The 24,759-nt window shown below is 50.0% G+C and overlaps 1 protein-coding gene across 3 annotated transcripts in view; it reads right to left on the bottom strand.

The window, feature by feature from the left end:
• LOC119978525 (BTB/POZ domain-containing protein KCTD20-like) overlaps positions 1–24,759 on the bottom strand; it is a 183,270-nt gene that overhangs the window by 6,793 nt on the left and 151,718 nt on the right. For all 3 annotated transcript variants that reach the window (XM_038820232.1, XM_038820233.1, XM_038820234.1), the window contains one exon: positions 9,548–9,745. In XM_038820232.1, the coding sequence (XP_038676160.1) occupies positions 9,548–9,745 (198 nt within the window). The remainder of the gene's footprint in view (positions 1–9,547; positions 9,746–24,759) is intronic.

Here is a 24,759-nt window from a genome sequence, read left to right as displayed (position 1 = left end):
TTGGCCATGCTAAATTGCCCGTAGTGTAAGGTTAATGGGGGGATTGTTGGGTTACGGGTGTACGGGTTACGTGGGTTTAAGTAGGGTGATCATTGCTCGGCACAACATCGAGGGCTGAAGGGCCTGTTCTGTGCTGTACTGTTCTAAATCTAAATATGCACAGATTCGAGGGCCCTCACTTTGGGCCCCCAGTGATCAGATGCCACGGCCGTGCCATATTAATTCATACATGTTGCCTCCTGGTATCAAAACATACCATTTGATTTGATTTGATTTATTGTCACATGTATTAGTATACAGTGAAAAGGATTGTTTCTTGCATGCTGTACAAACAATGCATACCGTACATAGGGAAGGAAGGAGAGGCCGCAGAATACAATGTTACAGTTATAGTGAGGTGTAGAGAAAAGATCAACTTAATACGAGGTAGGTCCATTCAAAAGTCTGATGGCAGTAGGGAAGAAGCTGTTCTTGAGTCGGTTGGTACTTGAGCTCAAACTTTGGTATCTTTCCTTTTTTTAAAAATAATTTTTATTGTAATTTTTTACAGAAAATATAAAATATAACAACAAACAATGAAATGCAACAAAATAACCCATAACAACTGTAACACCCCCCACACCGTATCAACGCATGTATCATATCCCTCCCACCCCCCCAACCCCAACAAGAGAACTTAAAAATAAATTAAATTTAAATAAACATAGTCATCGTCCCCGTCCCCCCTTTTCCCTCCCCCTTCCCCCCCTTTTCCCTCCCCCCTTCCCCCCCTTTTCCCTCCCCCCTTCCCCCCCTTTTCCCTCCCCCCTTCCCCCCCCTTTTCCCTCCCCCTTCCCCCCCGGGTTGCTGCTGCTACTGTCCCAGTACCCTATCGTTGAGCCAGAAAGTCGAAGAAAGGTTGCCACCGCCTAAAGAACCCTTGTACCGATCCTCTCAGGGCAAATTTGACCTTCTCTAGCTTAATGAAGCCCGCCATGTCATTGATCCAGGTTGGGGGCCTCGCATCCTTCCATTGTAGCAAAATCCTTCGCCGGGCTACTAGGGACGCAAAGGCCAGAACACTGGCCTCTTTCGCCTCCTGCACTCCCGGCTCCACCCCAACCCCAAAAATCACGAGTCCCCATCCTGGCTTAACCCTGGATCCCACCACCCTTGACACCATCCTCGCCACCCCCTTGCAGAACTCCTCCAGTGCCGGGCATGCCCAGAACATATGGGCATGGTTCGCTGGACTCCCGAGCACCTGACACACCCCCAAAGAACCTACTCATCCTCGTCCCAGTCATGTGGGCCCGGTGCAGCACCTTGAATTGGATGAGGCTAAGCCGCGCACACGAGGAGGAAGAATTAACCCTCTCCAGGGTATCAGCCCATGTGCCGTCTTCGATCTGATCCCCCAGTTCCCCCTCCCACTTAGTTTTCAGCTCCTCTACTGACGCCTCCTCCACCTCCTGCATAACCTTGTAGATATCAGATATCTTCCCCTCTCCGACCCAGACCCCCGAAAGCACCCTGTCACTCACACCCCTCGCGGGAAGCGAAGGGAATCCCTCCACCTGCCGTCTAGCAAATGCCTTTACCTGCAGATACCTGAACATGTTTCCCGGGGGGGAGCCCAAATTTCTCCTCCAACTCCCCCAGGCTCGCAAACCTCCCATCAATAAACAGGTCCCTCAGCTGTCTGATGCCCACTCTGTGCCAACCCTGAAATCCCCCATCAATGTTCCCCGGGACGAACCTATGGTTCCCCCTTAACGGAGCCTCCATCGAGCCTCCCACTTCTCCCCTATGTCGCCTCCACTGCCCCCAAATCTTGAGGGTAGCCGCCGCCACCGGACTCGTGGTATACCTCATAGGAGGGAGCGGCCACAGCGCCGTTACCAGGGCCCCCAGGCTTGTATCTCCACAGGACGCCCTCTCCATCCTGCCCCTCCCCCTCCATCACCCACTTGCGCACCATCGACACATTGGCCGCCCAATAATACCCCGAGAGATTGGGTAACGCCAGCCCCCCCCCCCATCTCTACCCCGCTCCAAGAAGACCCTCTTCACCCTCGGGGTCCCATGCGCCCAAACAAAGCTCATGGTGCTGCTGGTCACCCTTCTAAAAAAGGCCCTAGGGATAAAGATGGGCAAACACTGGAAGAGGAACAAGAACCTCGGGAGAACCGTCATTTTGATGGACTGCACTCTACCCGCCAACGATAGCGGCACCATGTCCCACCTTTTAAATTCCTCCTCCATCTGCTCCACCAGCCTGGTAAAATTAAGCTTATGGAGAGTCCCCCAACTCCTGGCCACCTGCACCCCCAGATATCTGAAACTCTTCACTGCCCTCTTAAACGGGAGCCTCCCAGTTCCCTCCTCCTGATCTCCCGGGTGTACTACAAATACCTCGCTCTTGCCTAAATTTAACTTATAGCCCGAGAAGCCCCCAAATTCCGCCAACAGCTCCATCACCCCCGGCATTCCCCCTTCTGGGTCCGCCACATACAACAGCAGGTCGTCCGCATACAGCGATACCCGATGTTCCTCCCCACCCCGCACCAGACCCCTCCATCTCCCTGACTCTCTCAACGCCTTAGCCAGAGGTTCAATCGCTAGTGCAAAGAGCAAGGGGGACAGGGGGCACCCCTGCCTGGTCCCACGGTAGAGCCTAAAGTACTCCGATCTCCTTCCGTTTGTAACTACACTCGCCATCGGAGCCGCGTAGAGCAGCCTCACCCATTTGATGAATCCCTCCCCAAATTCGAACCGCTCCAGCACCTCTCACAGGTACCCCCACTCAACTCTATCAAACGCTTTCTCTGCATCCAGCGCCACCACTATCTCCGCCTCCCCCTCCACTGCCTGCATCATGATAACATTTAGCAGTCTCCGCACATTCGTGTTGAGCTGCCGTCCCTTGACAAATCCTGTCTGATCTTCGTGTATCACCCCTGGCACACAATCCTCTATCCTGGTGGCCAGGATCTTCGCCAGCAACTTGGCGTCAACATTGAGGAGTGAGATAGGCCTGTATGATCCACACTGCAAGAGGTTCTTATCCCGCTTTAGGATCAGAGAGATCAGTGCCTGCGACATCGTCGGGGGCAAAGGCCCCCCTCCCATGCCTCATTGAAGGCTCGCACCAACAGGGGGCCCACCAGATCCGCATACTTTTTATAAAATTCCACCGGGAACCCGTCCGGCCCCGGGGCCTTACCTGACTGCATTTGTCCAATCCCCCTGACTAGCTCCTCCCACTCTATCGGCGCCCCCAGCCCCTCTACCAGCTCCTCTTGAACCCTTGGGAACCATAGCCTGTTCATGAAGCTCTCCATCCCCCCTCACCCCATCAGAGGTTCCGACCGGTACAGTTCCTCGTAGAAGTCCCTAAAGAGCCCATTTACTTCTGTCCCCTTCTGCACTACATTCCCACCCCCACCCGTCACTCCACCAATTTCCCTAGCAGCATCTCGCCTACGGAGCTGATGCGCCAACATCCTGCTCGCCTTCTCCCCATACTCATATACCGCGCCCTGTGCCCTCCTCCACTGTGTCTCCGCCTTTCTGGTGTTCAACAAGTCAAATTTGGCCTGCAAACTACGCCGTTCCCCCAGCAACCCCTCCTCCGGTGCCTCCGCGTATCTCCTGTCCACGTCCAGGAGCTCCCCCAGCAGCCTCTCCCTCTACTTCCTCTCCCTCCTTTCCCTGTGGGCCCGGATGGAGATCAGCTCCCCCCGGATCACTGCTTTCAGAGCCTCCCAGACCATCCCCACCCGGACCTCCCCCGTGTCATTGGTATCAAGATACTCCTCAATACTTCCCCGGACCCTCCTACACACCTCCTCATCAGCCAGCATCCCCACATCCAGGTGCCAGAGCGGGCGCTGGTCCCGTGCCTTCCCCATCTCCAGATCAACCCAGTGCGGAGCATGGTCTGAAATCGCTATGGCCGAATACTCGGCATCCTGCACCCTCGAGATCAATCCCCTGCTCAGGACGAAAAAATCTATTCATGAATAAACCCTATGGACATGAGAGAAAAAGGAATACTCTCGCGCTCTCGGTCTCCCAAACCTCCAGGGATCCACCCCTCCCATCTAGTCCATGAATCCCCTCAGTATTTTGGCTGCCGCCGGTCTCCTACCCGTCCTTGAACTGGACCGGTCCAGTGGGGGATCCAGCACTGTGTTAAAGTCTCCCCCCATGATCAGGCCCCCTGCCTCCAGGTCCGGAATGCGGCCCAACAAGCGCCTCATGAAGCCAGCATCATCCCAATTCGGGGCATATACATTAACTAGCACCACCTTCTCTCCCTGCAGCCTACCCTTCACCATGATATATCTTCCCTCCTTGTCCGACACCACCTCAGCCGCCTCGAACGCCACCCTCTTCCCCACCAGAATCGCCACCCCCCGGTTCTTCGCGTCCAATCCTGAGTGAAAAACCTGCCCCAACCACCCCTTCCTCAGACGAACCTGGTCCGCCACCTTCAAGTGGGTCTCCTGGAGCATTGCCACGTCCGCCTTCAACCCCTTCAGATGAGAAAATACCCTAGTTCTCTTAACCGGCCCATTCAGCCCCCTCACGTTCCAGGTAATCAGCTGGATCAGAGGGCAACCCGCCCCCCTCCCCCGCCGGCTAGCCATAGCTTATCCACTGCTCGCCCTAGGCCAGCTCGCCCCGCCCGACCTGTTCCACATGGCGATAACGCCTCTCCTCTACCCCCCCCCCCCCCGGCCCACACCAGCTCCTTCCTGTCCATTCGAGCGGCAACCCGGTATCCACCCCCCCCAGGCTAGGACCCCTCCTAGCCGCGACGCACCCTCCATAGTACTTCCGTGAGTCAGCTGACTTCTGCTGACCCCGCAGCTCCCGCCAAAACCCATCCCCTCCCGGCATGGGGTCATCCCCCTCTTGCCACACCTCCTTGGCACCGCTTCAGCGCGGGAAAGAAAACCAGTAGAGGCCACGCCCCCACCGCCAGCTCCGCCCCCCCCCGCCCCGCAGCGCGGGAAACCAGAGGAAAGCCCGCGCTTTCACACTGCCACACCCCACCCTTCTGACGCAGTTCCCCAAAATCCAGTTTCACCCCAACCCCCAGCCCCGTACAGAAGAGAACATATAAAATACAAACCCCCAACATTCCCCACATACCCCACACCCATACCCAACAGACAGTCCCACCCAGAAACAGAGCAATAAGAAAACCAGCATAAAAAACACACATGTCAAAGTTAAAGAACAGCAACAGCGAAAACAGCAACGGCCATAGTGTGTCCCCAGGCCCTAGTTCGAGTCCAGCTTCTCCGCCTGTACAAAGGCCCACGCCTCCTCCGGGGACTTGAAGTAGTGGTGCCGGTCCTTGTATGTCACCCACAGGCGCGCAGGCTGCAGCATTCCAAATCTGACCTGCTTGGCATGCAGCACCGCCTTCGTCTGGTTAAACCCGGCCCGCCGCTTAGCCACCTCCGCACTCCAGTCCTGGTAGATTCTCACTACCGAATTCTCCCACTTGCTGCTCCTCTCTTTCTTGGCCCAACGCAGCACACACTCCCGGTCGCTGAATCGATGGAACCGCACCAGCACCGCCCTCGGGGGCTCATTTGTCTTAGGCCTCCTGGCCAGCACTCTGTGAGTTCCCTCAAGCTCCAGGGGCAAATGGAAGGACCCCGCCCCCATCAACGAGCTCAACATCGTGGTCACATACACCGGGAGATCCGACCCCTCCAGCCCCTCCGCCAGGCCCAGGATCCTCAAATTCTTTCGCCTCGTGCGAACGTCCAGCTCCTCCAAGCGGTCTTGCCACTTTTTGTGAAGTGCCTCGTGCAACTCCACTTTCCCCACGAGGACCACGGCCTCCTCCTCCCTCTCTGCGGCCTGCTGCTGCAACTCCCGAATGGACGCCTCCTGGGCCGCCTGGGGCCCAAGCAGCTTGTTGGTAGTCGCATTCAGGGAGTCCAGCAGCTCAGCCTTCAGCTCCGCAAAACAGCGCAGAAGAGAGGCCTGCTGCTCCTGCGCCCACTTCCACCAGTCCTCGGGTGTTCCGCCGGCCGCCATTTTGTCCTTCTTCCCCCGCTTTTCTTGGGGAGCTGCTGCAGCTTTTTCCTTTGCCCCACTCCGGGTGAGCACCATAAATTATGGGGAATGCTCCTCTAGACACCTTCCCCCACCGGGATTCGTCGAAACAGCGCCGTTTGGGGCCCTCAAATTGGCCCAAAAGTCCTTAAGTAGCGGGAGCTGCCGAACGTGCGGCTTAGCTCCGCATAGCCGCAACCGGAAGTCCCCGGTATCTTTTTTCCTGACGGAAGAAGGTGGAAGAGAGTATGTCCGGGGTGCGTGGGTCCTTAATTATGCTGGCTGCCTTTCTGAGGCAGCGGGAATTATAGATAGAGTCAATGGATGGGAGGCTGGTTTGCATGATGGACTGGGCTACGTTCACAGCCTTTTGTAGTTTCCTGCAGTCTTGGGCAGAGCAGGCTCCATACCAAGCTGCGATACAACCAGGGGCATGTTCTGTAGACAGGGGCATATTCTGAAGTTGATGACAATCTCCTTCATTTTGTTGACATTTGAGGGAGAGATTATTGTCGTCGCATCAGTTCACCAGATTCTCTATCTCAGTGTTCTTCAAACTTTTTTTCCGGGGACCCATTTTAACCAACCGGCCAACCTTCGGGACCCAACCCGGCCGACCTTCGCGACCCGGGAATGGAGGAAATGGTTTTGGGTCCCTTTGGCCCTCTTACACGCTCCTCCATTGGAACCTGTTGGACGCCTTCCAGCGTTGGAAAGTATGGAGTCTCCATCTGTCCACAGTTCGGAATTTTTTTCCTGTAAAATTTTAGCAAATAAACCCCCCCTGCCGAACTTGTTAAAAAAAAATAAAATGAATAAAATAAATTTAAAAAATTAATAAGCCCCCCCGAACTTGTAAAAAAAAATTAATAGAATAAATGTAAAAAAAAATAAAATAAATAAAATAAATGAATAATAACCACTACAGAATTTGTAAAACAAAAAGCTGCAACCGCTTAAAAAAATAGCAGCCGCATTGCGCAAGCGCCCCAGATTATCGGTGTTCAATCGCATTTGCGGCACAGTGGTTAGCACTGCTGCTTCATGGCACGGAGGACCCGGGCTCGATCCTGGCCCCGGGGGACTGTCCGTGTGGAGTTTGCACATTCTCCCTGTGTCTGCGTGGGTCTCACCCCCACAACCCAAAGATTGCAGGGTAGGTGGATTGGTCACGCTAAATTGTCCCTTAATTGGAAAAAAGAATTTAAAAAACAAAATTCCAGGTGACTATTCTGGTGGGGGGTTTCTATCTCACTCCCCCAACCTGCGGGGTCAGCCATATTTACCACACAGATGCGTTCCCGCACACCTGAGTTTCCTTTTATTTGTGGGTCAATTAAAATGGCCACCATTGTCTTCTTTGCACTGGCCGCATCCATGTGCGACCTGTTAACTTGTGTTCTACCCCCCTTCCCTTCCCCACCTAGTTCCTGATTCCTGTCTCCCCTCGAGCCCATCTGCCCTTGCTGTTCCCCTACCTCGTACCCATGTTGCCTTTGCCCCCCCATACCCTTCTCCCCCCCCCCCCCCCCCGATTTGTAATTTTGCCCCCCTTTCTGCCACACGCTCCCTCCCTTTTGGAGTTGCACCGTGCCCCCCCCCCCCCCCCCCGCCCCCACTTGCATACACTAGCAAATTTGCCAGCATGGTGGTGGTGGCTCCCCCTTGGGAGCAACTCTGCTACCCTCTGCCTGTTTTGTTCTTTCCACCCCCCACTCCCTTCCCATCTTGGTGTGCCTCTACCATCTCCACCCTCCCAGGTTGAACAAGTATTCAGCCTGGAGATCGAATGCACATTGTTCATGTGGCCCTTATAAGTCCACTATTGTTGTCTTCCTAGACCATTCTTCTGGATTAACCTGTAAGCGTCCTCCGACGTGGTAAAATAATGTTCCTTGTTGCTGTACAGCAAGTCTGGCATTCCGAACCGAACTTTGTTCTTGAATAAAGCTGCATTGGCTCCATTGAATGCAGCCCGGCGTTTCGCCAGGTCAGACCCAAAGATTTGGATTGCATGACCCTTCCATCAACAGGGCCATATGCTTCTTGCCCAGTTCAGAATTCACTTCCTGTATTGATATTTGTGGAGCTTGGCGATAATCGCCCATGGGGGGTCTCTTGCTTTGGTCCTTTGCTGAATGACCTGTGGGCTTGGTCTACCTCTGGAGGCTTGGGGAGATTTCCCCCCACGGACCAGCGTTTCGTGCATCTGGACGACATACTCCATCGGGCTTCTGTCTCTGTGCCCTTAGGTAGCCCGACAATCATGAAGTTCTGGCGGCAAGACCTGTTCTCCTGATCTTCCACCTTCCCGTTGAGCACTGTCTGGGTTGTCACTATCCTTGCCACTTCTGCCTCGAGCGAGACAATCCGATTGCTCTGGTCTGTGACCGCTTTCTCGCCTTCAGGGTCTCCAGTCTCTGCTCTGTTTGTTCCAGCGCAATTTCTATGGCCGACCTCCTGTCCGCCATGAGGTCCTCCTTGATGGAGTCCCTGTGTTTTTGGAGTTCCTGTGCAAGGAGCTCCATCCACTGCCCTGTCAGTGGGTGGACCGGTGTACGCGCTGGCAATCCCTCTTGATCTGCCATATTCTATCCCGCTTTGTTCTGTGTGTCTGTGGTCGGGATCTTCTTCGCCTGACACTTGCTGCTTTCCCCATTTTTCCGGCTCTGTGGCTAGTTTGAGGGCATTTCCTCGGGGTGGCTGTTGGTTTAGGGTAAGTGTTTTTTTTTAATCTGCATTTTCAGTGTCCGATTTTCGGGTTAAAAGGGCCTAATTCAAGTTCCCAAGGGAGAGCCACCTTTTGTGCGACTGTTCAGCACATCGCCACCACCGGAACGACCAATGTTTCACCATATTAAAGGTGAAATGTAAATTGAAGTAATTTTTGATTCAGGGCTCAATCGCTGGTCTGTGCAGAGCGAGCTGATCATCTTGGGCAACTGCGAAGCAACATTATTAACCTCTCTGCTCCTGGACTAAAGGAGAGAAAAACAGAAATATCTCCAGAAATCAAACTAAATTCCTTCTCATCGCTGTCCAGTGACCTTGCATTTCAGAGAAAGGAAATTTGTCAGGTTAGCTGCTCCTGATCATTTTGTGATCCCTGTTGGTTATTAGACACTGAGTCTCCCTGCTGACACCCAGTGAATATCTTCAGGACACTCCACTCCTATCCCTGGTGATGAGACTGCGAATCCCTGCGTTAAGTTATTTATACTTACAGCTCTGCCTCTCCGAGTCCGCTCCAGCTCCACTCCCCAGTGGCTAGGCCACAAATCCACGAGGTAAGTTATTTATACTTACAGCTCCACTCCCGGTGACATGTACCGAGCATCGCACGCACCGAGCATCACAAGTATCGAGTATCACAAGTATCGAGTATCACATGCATTGAATATCACACAAAATAACTGTCTCATGTATTGAGCATCACGCAGTTATGTACAATCCCCAGAAAAGCTCAGCCACACTCAGTTCTTACTTTGAGAATATTCCTCCCCCATCTGTGGCGGATGCTGTGCATCCCAGTCCACCGTGTCTTCGTGGGCCAGTACTACAACATGGCACTCCCGCTCGCCCTTCCGTGCACTGGACACCATCAGGGGTAACACCAGCTCCTCCAGGTTCCTCTCAAACTGCTTCCGTGCCCCATCGTTTGCCAACTCATGTAACAGTGCACCTGGAAGAGATAGCAGACGAATGAGCACTGAGAAGGCAGCAGCATGCAGGCAACTAGTCCCAGTTTCTCAATGCCAATCCCTTAAAAGTATCTCTAAAAGATGTTTGACAAGCTGCCACATCAAAGGAAATAAACGCAACAACAATCACTCGGGGAAAAGTATGAGGGAAACTATTGGGGCTAAAGGCCAATAAGTCACCTGGGCCCGATGGTTTGCATCCCAGGATATTAAAGTAAGGAGCTACAGAGATAGCACTGCTGCCTCACGGCGCCGAGGTCGCAGGTTTGATCTCAGCCTGGGTCACTGTCCGTGTGGAGTTTGCAAATTCTTCCTGTGTTTGCGTGGGTTTCACCCCCACAATCCAAAGATGTGCAGGTTAGGTGGATTGGCCACGTTAAAGTGCCCCTTAATTGGAAAAAAATGAATTGGGTACTCAAAATTTCTTTTTTAAAAAGTAGCTACAGAGATAGTGGACAGACTGGTTGTAATCTTCCATAAACCCTTGAACTCTGGAAAACTCCCAGAGGATTGGAAAATTGCCAATGTAACACCTTTATCCAAAAAGGCAGGAAGACAAAAAACAAGTAGCTATCAGCCAGTTAGCTTAACATCTGTCATTGGAAAAATTTTAGATTTCATTATGAAGGATGTAATAGCAGAACACTTAGAAATGCCTAATATAATCAAGCAGAGTCAACATGGCTTCATGAAGGGGAACTAATGTCTGAGAAACCTATTATAATTCTTTGTGGCAATGAGCAGGATAGATTAAAGGCAACCAGTAGATGTAATATACTTGGATTACTTGGGCGGCACGGTAGCACACTGGTTAGCACTGTTGCTTCACAATGCCAGAGTCCCAGGTTCCTGGCTTGGGTCATTGTCTGTGTGGAGTCTGCACATTTTACCTGTGTCTGCGTGGGTGGGTTTCCTCCGGGTGCTCCAGTTTCCTCCCATAAGTCCTGAAAGACATGCTGTTAGGTAAATTGTGTACCCGAACAGGCGCCAGAATGTGGGACTCGGGGCTTTTCACAGTAACTTCATTGCAGTGTTAATGTAAGCCTACTTGTGACAATGAAGATTCTTATCTAAGTGTTCGATAAGGTACCACACAAAACGCTACTTAATAAGAGCCCATGGTGTTGTGGGTAGTATATTAGCTTGGTTAGAGGATTGGCTAATTGATAGAAGACAGAGAATTGGGTTAAGAGGGGCATTTTCAGGATGACAAGCTGTAACCAGTGGAGTGCCACAGGGGTCAGTGCTGGGGCCATAATTATTGAGTATATATTAATGACTTGGACGAGGGAAGTGAATGTACTATTGCCAAGTTTATGGTTGACATGAAACTAGATGGGAAGGCAAGTGATGAGGAAGACACAGAGTGTGTCCAGAGGGATTATAGACAGGTTAGGTGAGTGGGCAAATATTTGGCAGATGGAATATAATGCAGGAAATGTGAAGCTGTGCACTTTGGTAGGAAGAATAAAGGAGCTAAATATAATTTAAATGGAGAAAGATTTCAGAAAGCTGCAGCACCGAGGGATTTGGGGGTCCTCGTGCATAAATCGCAAAAAGCTAGCATGCAAGTTCAGCAGATAATTAGGAAGGCAAATGGAATGTTCGTCTTTATTTCAAAGGGAATGGAATATAAAAATTGACAATCAAAAGAGAAAATGCTGGAAAATCTCAGCAGGTCTGGCAGCATCTGTATGAGATGCTAAGAGACAGTTTAAGTAGGAAATATTCATACTGTGGGGTGAGGGAATGAAAGATGAGTCATAGCCACAGAAACCAAGGGAAAAGGGTGCTATTGGTCACAGTAACCAAAGGAAAAGAGTGCTAATGCAGTCCCCAGAGAGAATAAAAGGTGTGAAAGGCCAAATGGCAGAGAAACTAACATCAGAGGGTAAGCTGTGACAGACGGGGGGAGAGAGCAAAGGTAAGGAGGGGGGATAAGATGGGGGAGGGAATATATATATAAAGAAAGACAAGAAAGAATAAAATGTAAAAGACAGTTAAAATGAAATGGAATGAAAACAAAGGGGTCGAGGTGGGGTAGAGCTAATCATCTGAAGTTATTGAATTCGATGTTGAGACCGGAAGGCTGTAGCGTGCCTAACCAGAAGATGAGATGTTGTTCCTCCAGTTTGCGTTGAGCGTCACTGTAGAATTGCAGCAGGCCAAGGACAGACATGTGGGCATGGGAGCAGGGTCTTGTGTTAAAATGGCAAGCAACAGGAAGGTCAGGGTCCTGAATGTGCACGGTTCGAAGGTGCTCAGCAAAGCGATCACCCAGTCTGCATTTGGTCTCTCCGATATAGAGCAGACCACATTGGGAGCAGCGAATGCAATAGACCAAATTGGAAGAGATGTAAATGAAACGCTGCTTAACCTGGAATGTGTGTTTTGGGCCTGGAGTGTTAAACATGGAAGAGGTAAAGAGGCAGGTGTTACACCTTCTGCGATTGCATGGGAAGGGGCCATGGGTGATGGGAGAAGTGTTGGGTATGGTGGAGCAGTGGACTAGATTATCTCGGAGGGAACGATCTCTGCGGAATGCTGACAGAGGGAGTGAAGGGAAGATGTATTTGGTGGTGGCATCACGCTGGAGTTGCCGAAAATGGCGGAGGATTTACGGAGGTTGGTGGGGTGAAATGCGAGAATGAGGGGGACTCTATCCTTGTTCTGGAAGGGAGCAAGGATAGTGGCGTGGGAGGTGGACCGCATGCTGTTGAGGGCCCTGTCAACAGCTGTAAATGGGAAATCGCAGTTGAGGAAGAAGGAACATATTTTTGAAATACCACCCCACAGGATAAATATCTCCCACTTTCTATACCTTTTAGCTTTGGCAAAGGGTCATCTGGACTCGAAACGTTAGCTCTTTTCTCTCCCTACAGATGCAGCCAGACCTGCTGAGATTTTCCAGCATTTTCTCTTTTGGTTTCAGATTCGAGTATCCGCAGTATTTGCTTTTATAAAATAGGGAAGTTTTGCTAAAACTATACAAAGCATTAGTCAGACTACACCTGGAACACTGTGAACAATGTTGGTCCCTTTATCCAAGTAAAGATATACTGACATTGCAGGCAGTCCAGAGAAGGTTCAGTCGGTTGATCCCGGGAATGGAGGGATTTTCTTATGAGGAAAGGTTGAGCAGTTTAGGCCTGTACTCATTGGAGTTTAGAAGAATGAGACGCGACCGTATTAAGATACATAGGATTTTCAGGGGACTTGACAGGGTAGATGGTGTGAGGATGTTTCCTCTTGTGGGAGGGTCTAGAACTAGAGGGCATAATCTCAGAATAAGGGGTCACCTTTTTAAAACAGAGTTAAGAAGGAATTTCTTCTCTCAGAGGGTAACAAATCTGGAATTCCAGAGGGCTGAAGATGCTGGGTCATTAAGTATATTCAAGGCTGAGATAGACAGATTTTTAATCAGTCAGAGAATCAAGGGATATGGGGATAAGGTGTGAAAGCGGATTTGAGGATTATCACCAGATCAATCATGATCTAATTGAATGGCGGAGCAGACTTGATGGGCCGAATGGCCTACTTCTGCTCCTTACGGTCAAAGGTAACGACACCGAAATAAGAGCTCATGGTGTAGGTCTTAACATATTCACATGGATAGAGGATTGGTTAGCTAAAAGGAAGCAGGGAGCATGGATAAATGGGTCTTTTTCGGGTTGACAAGGTGTAACCAGTGGAGTGGCACAGGGATCAGTGCTGTGGCCTCAATTATTTACAATCTAATATAAAAGCAAAAATACTGCAGTTTCTGGAAATCCGAAATAAAAACGGAACATGCTTCATAAACTCAGCAGGTCTAGTAGCATCTATGGAGAGGGAACAGAGTTAATGGGCGCAATCCCCCCCCCCCCCCCCCCCCCCCGCCCACCACGAGATTTACGGTAGGCCGCTCGGAGAATCGCAATGGGCGAGCGGCGATTCTCCGGCCTGGATGGGCCGAGCGGCCTGCCCAATACGACGTGTTCACGCCGGCGCCAACCACACCTGGTCGCTGCCGGCGTGAACTGTGGGGGAACGCTGCGGGGTGGGCCTGTGGAGGGGGGATCGAGCACCGGTGGGACGCTCAAAAGGGGTCTGGCCCACGATCAGTGCCCACCAATCGGTGGGCCGGCCTCTCTGAGAGATGCACTCCTTTCCTCCGCCGCCCCGCAAGATCACTCCGACATTTCTTGCGGGGCGCCCGGCAAACGCACATGCGCGGGTTGGCGCCGGCCAAGCTGCGCATGCGCAGGTGACGTCATTCCGCATTATTTACGTGGCGCCGCATAAGGCACGCGTAAATGAGGCGGCGGCGCTCCTACCCTCCCCCGGGATGGGAGAATAGGGGGCGAGGAGCGGCCTCCGACACCGGAGTGAAACACTCCGGTTTTCACTCCGACGTCGGCACTTAGTCTCCCATTGGGAGAATCCCGCCCAATGTTTCAAGTTCATATGAATCTTCTTCAGAACTGAAGAGTGATAGAAATGTATTGGATTACCTAGTTATATATATTCATGATCTATATCAATGACTTGGATCAAGGAACCAAATGTATGGTGGCTAATAATGTAAAGACATGGCATGAATCCTATTGGAGACACAGTAGACAGTATTCAAAGGGCCTCACGATTGGTTTGCGTCTCTCCCGGTAATGGGTTTAGGACGACAGTTTAGATAATAATCATGTGTGAATAGTTTATGGAGGAGAAACAGATTATAGACGTTCGGTAAGAATACTGAGATTTACAAATGTTAATGTGTAGTCAACAAAGTTGATGGGGACAGAGAGAAGGCATGATCAAAGAACAACAAAGGTATAATTGACCAGACTCTAAGAAGGAACGGAGGCAGTTAACATCTAGCAGTCTCAGAAAGTGGACAGATATGTTTCCTGCCACCAAGCCTGAAGGGCAAGTTCACAGCAAACAGGTTTCTATGTCTTAGAACAAAGGCAGTGCAGAAAATCTTTGTAGCAGCACTTTAAAAAATCTTCGCTAGACCAGGAAAATGATGTTTCCTAGATTTGAGTATCATCCCTGTATTCATAGAATCATAGATTTTACAGTGCAGAAGGAAGCCACTCGGACCATCGAGTCTGCACTGGCCCTTGGAACGAACAGCCCACCTAAGCCCACGCCTCCACCCTAGCCCCCATCCCAGTTACCCCACATAACCTTTCTGGACATTAAGGGGCAATTTAGCATGGCTAATCCATCTAACCCCAACACCTTTGGACTGTGGGAGGAAGCCGATTGTGTAACTATAGCTTGTTATTCAATTTGGATGGTGTTTGGGGAGCAGAGGATGTTTTACAGAGTTCAGGTATCGGATATATAGGGCTGGATTCTCTGTTTCAAGGCCCCCCCGGGTCAGAGGCCACGAATACGCATGGCGGCGGCCTCCAGCGGCCCAGTCTCGTATGAGCCCCCCCTCTGCCCTCCGATCGGCCTGCCCCTGACTATGGTGGCCGTGGACTAAGTCCGCAACTGCCTCGCGTTTGTTTCTTGGACAGCTGGAACCAAATTCGAAATACACGTCGGGACTTCAGCCAGTCGGGGGTGGAGAATAGCGGGGCGGTCCTCAAGCAATGGCCGCTTTTCGGGGGCCGGAGAATCCAGGAACTGACGCCGGTTCCGATTCCATGTGTGAAACTGGATTCCCAGCCCCGGTGCCGGACGGGATTTTGGGGTCGTGGTGTGGAGAATCCAGCCCATAGTTTGTAACACGGGGTACCTTCTATAGAAACTGCATGTGTTTAATCATTCATACATCTTAATTCTGTGAGAGTAGAGTTGTCCTGTTTGTGGCTATTTGTCTTCACTTTAATAGTCTTTAATAATTGTTACCTAAATAAAAACTGGGCTGTTTATTCTCACTGGGGTTTCACTTGTCTCCTCACACTATACACCCCACAAACCGATGTTCCAAGCAAGGATTTCTTCTCAGATGACATCAGCGTGCTTTATGACATAGTCTTTAAAAGGTTTCATTCCTCGGAGGTAGGGAATTTGAGACTTTTAAACATATCAAGAGTGAGAAACAGGTAGAACCAAGTAAGAATGTATTAAGAAGGCTGCAGGAAATGGCTTTTGCTCCAGCTTGATCGTATCTGGAAGTAGACAATGTAACTGCAGCAAGTTTGAAAAATGTGCCTAAAACCAAACTGATGGAATTGTCATATAAATTGGAAGTAGTCTCATGTACAGGAGTTAAGAAGGCTGCAAGCCTAGCAGCTCATGTCAAATATACAAGGGGGGTTAGCTCGACCCAAAAAAAGTGAAGATTTTATTTTTATACATTTAGAATACCCAATTCATTTTTCCAATTAAGGGGCAATTTAGCGTGGCCAATCCACCTATTCTGCATATTTTTGGGTTGTGGGAGCAAAACCCATGCACACACGTAGAATGTGCAAACTCGACATGGACAGTGACCCAGGGCCGGGATCGAACCTGGGACCTCGACGCTGTGAGGCAGCAGTGCTAACCATTGTACCACCATGTTGCTCTGGGAAGTGAAGATTTTGAATTCAATCCTAGTAGAATTATCGAAGCTTCAATTACAAAGCTTCAAGAGGAGAGAGGGTTTATCAGGGAAATGAAGAAAGCCACACAGGAGGAAAGAGAGAAAGAAAGAAAGAAAAAGGGACACGTCCAACTTTGCACAGAGGAGGAGGAACCGAAAGTTTAGAGCAGACGGTGGAGGAAGGTGGTCCCAGAAGGAATCTAGGGGAGAAATGTTAAGATATGTACAAGCTCTCCCAAAATTTAGTGAGAGAGATACCAAAACATGTTTTTGTGCTTTTGAGAAAATTCCCGCAAGATTGTTGGACCTTATTCGTACAGGCTAAATTTGTGGTTAGAGCGATTTGTGGGAAGGGCTAGTGAAGTCTATATGTATCCTTATCAGAAGAAAGGTCTGCAGACTATGAGACAGTGAAGAAAGCTACATTAGGGGCATATGGGCTAGTACCAGAGGCATAAAGACAGAAAAGTAGAAAACAGGGTGAACTCACTTGCCTTGAATTCAAAAGGGTTGAGCAAAGTCATTTTGATAGGTGGGTAAGGGCCTTGAAGATAGAAGAAACCTCTGAAGCTGTGAGAGAGATAACTCTGTTGGAGGAATTTAAACATTTGTGACCTGCCATGATTAGAACTCATGTTGAGGAGCAGAAAGCTACAACAACCAGAGAAGCTGTGGAGCTTGCGGACGACTATGGTTCATAGACCAAAACCCTTCTTTAGACCCAATTTTAAATCAGAGAAAGTTAGAACTTGGGAAAGTGCAAAAGAGGATAGGTCAGCCAGAGAGAGGGAGTGGTGGGAAACTCAAAAGAGGTCTCACCTCAAAATACAACAGAGTATTTTGAAGGGGTGAGATATGAAAAGGGTCAGATGTTTTCATTGTAATAAACTGGGCCATACCAAATCATTATGCAGGTGATTAAACATTCGACCACAGGGTGTTATGAATTTTTAAACTGGAAGCATCAAATTAGGGGCTGGAGAACAGGAGAAGCAGATGGGATTTGTACACCAAATAATGGACTGAGCAACACGGTGGCACAGTGGTTAGCACTGTTGCATCACTGCACCATGGACCCAGGCTCGATTCCAATCTCAGGTCACTGTCTGTGCAGAGTCTGCACATTCTCCCCGTGTGTGCGTGGGTTTCCTCCGGGTGCCCTGGTTTCCTCCCATAACCCACAGATGTGCAGGTTAGGTTGATTGGCCATGCTAAATTAGCCCTAGGTAGATTTATGGGGATAGTGTGGGGTTTGGGCCTAAGCACGGTATTCATTCAGAAGATTGGCGTAGACTCGATGGGCTGAATAACCTCCTTCTGCACTGTGGTGACTCTATGATTCAATGAACAGACAATAAGAGACCATGGGCTGGATTCTCCCAAAATGGGGCTATGTCCCCATGCGCTGGTGTAAAAACACTGGCGTTTCACTCCCGAGTTTCCGATAAAAAAGATCATCCAATTCACTCACCTGCAGGGGGCTATCAGGAACCTAGAGTGATTCACGCGGCTTTAGCTGTGGATTTGGGCCCCCGCACTTCTGGTTTTGAGTTCGCGCACGGCGGCGGCCTCCAGCGGCCGCACCGAGTGCCATGGCGGACTCAGACTGCGGAAGCAGCTGCAAAATGTAGGCCCCCCGATTGGCTGCGCGCCCGAGAATCCAACCTGCCCGATCTGTCCCCCAGACACATATAAGGCCACCCCCCCCCCCCCCCCCCCCCCCCCCCCCCGGTGTCCTATCTCCCGGCCCCCCACCAGGGTGCCTTCAGACTGAGTCCGCAGCTGCCAAGCGAGCTTCCCGAACGGCGATAGGTGTTCGGGAACTCAGCCGGTCGGGAGCGGAGGATTGCTGGGCAGGCCTCTGGCAATGGCCCTAAAGCCGCATGGATTACACCGCAAACATGTCGATTCTCGGGTCTCGGAGACTCGCCGGACTGGTGCCGGGCCTGATTTCAGCGTGAAATTGGATTCTCCGCCCCCGTGTCGAACGGGATTTTGGTGCACGGCTGCGGAGAATACAGCCCCTTGTGTGCACAACTTGCACAGGGGCAGAATGACCAGCAGGTGGTGGACATGCTTAAAGAATTTGTGTGCCAGGGTACAATATTTCCATGTGGACAGGATCAGAGAGGGAAAGATATTAAAACGTTATGAGATACAGGCGCGAATCAATCTCTAAAGTTGTGGGATAAAGATATTTGTTGTCCATAAGGGACATTTAAAGTGCTGATCAGCAGCATTCTCAGAGAAAGGAAAGAAATTCCCTGCATAAGGGTGACATGGCAACACAGTGGTTAGCACTGCTGCCTCACAGATCCCAGGTTCGATCCTGGTCCCAGGTCACTATCTGTGTGGAGTTCGCCCATTCTCGCCGTGTCTGCGTGGCTCTCATCCCCACAACACAAAAATGTGCTGGGTAGGTGGATTGGCCATGTTAAATTACCCCTTAATTGGGTACTCTAAATTTATTTTATAAAATAAATTCCTTTCATAAAAATTAGCTTAGAGTAGCTTGAAGATAGAGGAAGTAGTGGTAGGCATGGTAGAAATGGTGTCCACTATCGGCATTCAATTGCAGGAGCCAGATATAAATGATGCCTACTGTAGTTGAACAGCCAATAGAGAATCCTACCACAGAGAAGTATTTTCGGATTGCGTGGTGATGCAATCAGAGGCTCATCAACTAGGACAAAAGAGGGAGGAGTTGCATGACCAGGGTGAAGCCAGTGAGATCAGGTTACCTGATACAATTTTTACCCACTGAATGATAATGAGACAGACACAGAGAACAAAGCATTGTCTTCAATTGAAAAAGGCTGATTGAATTACAACAGTGTGACTCAAAAATAACACATTTAAAGACAGCCCAGCAGTGAGCAAAAGCCAGGGCTGATATGAAGGCCTAGACTTAGAGTTTTATAACAGAGGGAGAGCGTTTGTGTTGTTAACTGTGTCAGGTGAACTTCTGAAAACTAGATTCAGTGGGTCGCAGTATCTTGTCAAGAAAGTGAGCGAGGAAAACTATCTGATAGGCACCCCAGGTAGATCACACAGTGGACATGTTAAAAAAGTCTTGGGTAGGGCAGCACAGTGCCGCAAGTGATTAGTACGTTTGCCTCACGGCGCTGAGGTCCCAAGTTCGATCCCGGCTCTGGGTCACTGTCCGTGTGGAGTTTTCACATTCCCCCCGTGTTTGCGTGGGTTTCGCCCCCACAACCCAAAAGATGTGCACGGTAGGTGGATTGGCCCCTTAATTGGAAAAAATAATTGGCTATTCTAAATTTATTTTGAAAAAGCAATGCATGCCATGGATGTGGGGGACTCAGTTCCAATCAAACAAAATCTATCTAGGTTAAATTCAGTTAATTTATCACAGGTTTTGAAGGCAATTGAGTATATGCTCAGGACCGACATTATTGAATTGAGTTCCAGTGAATCGAGCTCCCTATCATCATGGTGCCCGAACCAAATGGAACCCAGAGACTGTGCATGGACTACAAGCGGGAGAATGCAAGAACTCAGAGGGACTCTTTCATATTTCACGTTTGGAGGACACATCAAAAGCATTGGACTGTCGTAATTCATCACCCACAGACCCTTGCTAAAGGGCAGTGGGCAAGTACCTCTGACTGGGATGGTATAGATCAGTGCATCTCAAACTATCTGATGTGGCGGACCGGCAGATTTTTTTTCAATGTGCCAGGGACTGGTGAGCGAAACAAGCCAATCCAGGATTACTGTCTCTTTCTTTTCCGGAAACACTCCAAGTACCGGCAGACGATGGCTCGCATACCGGCACCGGTACGCGTACCACACTTTGAGAAGCACTGGTATAGATGATCGCCGTTTGTGTGATGCTCTGAGGACTTTATCAATTCAAAGTTAAGCCTTTCGGGAGGAAGAACTGTTGGGAGGAAGCAACTGTTCAAAGGCTCACAAACTAAGTGATTCGAGGATGAAGTCACTGTGCGGTATACAGTAATGACTTAGTGGTGTTCAACCAGAAGTGGAAAGATCATCTTCTACACCATAAAGGAATGGTTTGAGGACGCTTTATTGCGAGTATAAAAGAAACTTTAGGAAATGGTGCGAAACTGTGTGGAGCATTTTTCTCTGTTAATGCATGTTTTTGTATTTTGTAATATTTAATAAGATGGAACTGAGAGAACGGTTGAGAAATGAAACGTCTTTAAAATTAAGACGCTGCATTTTTGAAAAGGGGGGGGGGGGGGGCATATCATGAATCCACCTGGAGACAACAGTATTCAAAGGGCCACAATTGGTACGCATCTCTCCCAGTAACAAGTTTAGAACGGCAGTCTAGATAATCAAGTGTGAATAGCATATAGAGGAGAAACAGATTATAGATGATTAGGAGAGTCCCTGAGATTTACATGTTAATGTGTGCCATGATGTGGAGATGCTGGTGTTGGGACTGGGGTGAGCCCAGTAAGAAGTCTTACAACGTCAGGTGAAAGTCAAACAGGTTTGTTTCAAATACGAGCTTTCGGAGGGGAATCATTCACCTGAGGAAGGAGCTGCGCTCCGAAAGCTCGTGTTTGAAACAAACCTGTTGGACTTTAACCTGGTGTTGTAAGACTTCTTAATGTCAATGTGTGGTCAAGGAAGTTGATGGGGGCAGACAGCAGAATACACAGAAGGGATAATCAAAGAACAACAAAGGTATAATTGACCAGATCCTAAGAAGGAAGGATGCAGTTAACATCTCGCAGTCTCAGAAAGTGGACAGTCCAGTTTCCAGCCATCAAGCCTGAAGGCCAAGTTTACAGCAAACGAGCTTCTAAGTCTTAGAACCAAGGTAGTGCAGAAAATCTTGATGTAACAGCAGATTTAAAATATCTTCACTGGGCCAAGAAAAAGACAGTTCCCAGAGTTGAGTACTTTCCTCATAATGTGTGATAACTGCCGCTCGTTATTCAATTTGGATGTTGTTTGGGGAACAGGGAAATTTTACAGAGTTCAGGTATGGTAGATATATTGTGTAACAAGGGGTACATTCTATAGAAGCTATGTGTTTAATCATTCATGCATCTTAATTGTGTGAGGGTAGAGTTGTCCTGTTTGTGTGTATTGTCTTTTCATTACTTTGATAAACGGACTTTAATAAATGTTACCTGATGACTGGACTATTTATTCTCACTGGAGTTTCACTTGTGTCCTGACAACAACAAAAATAATAAAACTATACACCCGCACAAACCAGTGCTCCAAGTTGGGATGTTATGAATTAAGCGAGTGGGCAAAACACTGGCAGATGGAGTATAATATGGGAAAATATGAGGTTTGTCCAGGAAGAAAGGGCAAACAGTATGCTATTTAAATGGAGAGATTGCAGAAATCTTGAGGTGCAGAGAGATCTGGGGGTCCTGGTACAAAAGTTACAAAGTTAGTCTGCAGATACAGCAAGTGATTAAGAAGACAAATGCCATGTTGTTTATCAGAAGGAGAATGGAATATAAAAGTCAGGAGGATTTGCTATGGTTTTACAGGGTGTTATGATACTACATCTGGAATATTGAGTCGAGTTTTGGCCTTCCTTAGAAAGGAGAGAATTTCACTGGAAGCAGTTGTGAAGGGGCACTCAACTTATTCCTGGGATGAGGGGCTTATCTTATAATAATAACAATTATCTTTATTATTGTTACATGTAGGTTTACATTAACACTGCAATGAAGTTACTGTGAAAGAAGGGAAGGTTGGACAGGTTACCCATAAGAGTTTAGAAGAATGAGAGGTGATCTTACTGAAACAGAGAAGATCCTGTGGCGACTTGATGGGATGAATGCTGAGAGGATATTTCCTCTCATGAGACAAAAAGTAGGGGGTAGTGTTTCAAAATAAGGGGTGTCTCATTTAAAAGAGATCAGGAAAATTTATTTCTCAGAGTGCCATTAGTCTGTGAAGAGCAGGGGAGACTGGATCACTGAATATTTTTAAGGCTGAGGTAGATAGATTCTTGATTGACAAGGGACAAGGTACAAGAGGATAGGTAGGAAAGTAGAGCTGAGACCTCAATCATATCAGTCATGAGGGGCCTACTCCTGCTCCTAATTCTCATGCAGGCACATATAATATTACATGTACTAGAGGAATCACAAGTACCAGAAAACCTGAGGCTTCTTCAAAAGAATCTTCCAAAACCTGTGACTGTTACCACCAAGAAGGACAAGGGCAGCAGATGCATGGGAACACCCCCACCACAAAGCTCTCCAATAAGTCACTCACCATCCTTACTTGAAACTACAGGTGCAATCTAAAGGAAATGTTTCTGAGTTTGGTAGCGAGCGAGGACTGTCGAGTGCTTCCCGATGGCCGACCTGGCAAGACTGCCACTGGTATCACAATTCAGAAATGCTGACCTGGCCAGACTGTTGGACGCAGTAGAGTCCAGATGGGATAGCTTGTTTCCCCAAGGGGATTAGAGGGTCAGCCACAGGACAGCCAGTGTTGTGCGGAAGGAAGTGGCTGTCAGCACGGGGAGTGTCACCAGAGGACCACCACGCAATGCCGCAAGAAGCTCAATGACCTCCATCGGGCCGCACTGGTGAGTTGGCATCGGCCCCCTGGCGCCAGCCCCACCTGACACCACCCCCTACTCATGACCCTGCAGTTAGCACTGCACCATCAGCCTAGGTGGCCATCCCCCCTTCTCCCAAGGGAATACCTCGGAGGAGAGCTCAGAGGATGCCACCATTGAGGAATCACAGCTGTCATCCCCATCCTCCACCACCACAGAGACACACACCCCTGTGGACAAATTTAGTTGACAGGCTTCTGGGGCACAATCTGGGAGGCTCCACACAGTTGCTGATGCACACCAGGTGGAGGCAGGAACATCCAGGGGAAACAGCAGTCCGAGGTCTGCTGGATCCCAGGACCCAGCTGGGTCCCAATCCGATGTCGAGCCTCTGGACCAGGTTATCCTGGAGCTGATGCAGACGCTAAGGTGCGGCCGAGAGATTCAGAGGAGGATGTCAGCGACACTCCAGAGGGTCCATAGCCGATTGGAAGAGTCCCAGAGGCTACAGGAGCAGGAGATGGTGCCGGAAATGCATGGCACCAAGGCCAACACTGATAGGATGGCGATTGCAATGCAAAGCATGGAGCATGACGTCAGCACCATGAGTGGTGGCGTCCAAGGCGTTGCTAGGTCAGTAACGGGCATGGCTGAGGGCCTCGACAGCATGTACCAGTCACTGGGGGAACATGTCCCTGACGCAGTTGGACTTTGCCGAAGTGCTGCAGAGCACGTCCCGGTCACAGACGGGCATCGCTGACAATGTCTACACCGTGGTGTAGACAATGGGGAACCACCAGGGCTGGCAGAGCCAGATGACGCAGGGGCCTTTGAGGCTTACTCCAGCCGCCCCTCCATCCCAAGGTGACACCTTATGGCACCGACCGGTAGGAAGGAACACTGGAAACCAACCCGGAGCCTCTCTACAGGGAGATGATGGAGGTCACCAGTTCTCTTGAGTCTTCCTGACCAGATAATGGTTTGTCTCAGGGCTAGATGGCGGAACAGTGTGGCACGACAAGGAATGTGCCACTGGCAAGTCGGTTGGGGCCCCAGGATTGAGGAGCACCAGAGCTCACCTCACAGCGGGTCATCATCACCCTCTCGCCTGGTGACCCGCCTACAGTGCTGACACAGGCCCATCATCCTCCAGAGGATGCCCGCCAAGGGTATTAAAAAAGCACAAGGTAAACAGCAGGCTGTCTCCACCTCTGATGTGCATCCTGGGGACACACCTAGACGAACCAGCAGAGCACAGAGGCTAAGCACATTGGGGATCACTGAGAGAGCACTGGGGGGGGGGGGGGAGGGAGCTGCCCCCGTTATGGGTATGTACAATCCGGGGGTGGCATGTTGGACCCGGGGGCGCTGATCCCCTCACTCCCCAGCCCAGGGGCAACCCCCTCCACCAATGGCCGACCCCCGACCCCCCCCCCCCCCCTCCAAAACCGCCAAAGCTGTGGGGCAGCAGGTCTGGTGCCCTGGGTTGATTACTCGATTTCAAAGATGGCTACTCACCTTCTCCGATCCCCATGGCAGCCATCCTGCTAGCTTCACGTTTTTAAATATGTGTTCTAAACACTGCCTGCGTGACCGCTCACTGGAGGTCCTTCCCATTAATGGGATAGAGATTGGCCTTAATTGGTGATTACTGGTTTCTCGCCACGCTGTGGAGGGATCCAGATTTTGCCAACGGGAGCGGCCCGTTAGATCAGAAACTGATCAGCGCTCGGCACGGTTCCTGATTTTGGACTCTCCCATGATCTAATCGGCTCATGTGGATTCGCGCCCGATGCGACGTGGCCCTTAGTTCACGCCCTATATTGTAGTTCCTTCTCTGTCATTGGATCCAAATCATGGAACTCCCTCCCTAACAGCACTGTGGGTGCACCTACAGTACTTGGACTGCAGCTCACAAGGACCACTAAGAAGGGGCA

This window comes from Scyliorhinus canicula, chromosome 15, assembly GCF_902713615.1.
Source record: "Scyliorhinus canicula chromosome 15, sScyCan1.1, whole genome shotgun sequence".
NCBI lineage: Eukaryota > Metazoa > Chordata > Chondrichthyes > Carcharhiniformes > Scyliorhinidae > Scyliorhinus > Scyliorhinus canicula.
Note: the sequence above shows the minus strand (reverse complement) of the source record. Positions and strands in the feature narration are given on the sequence as shown.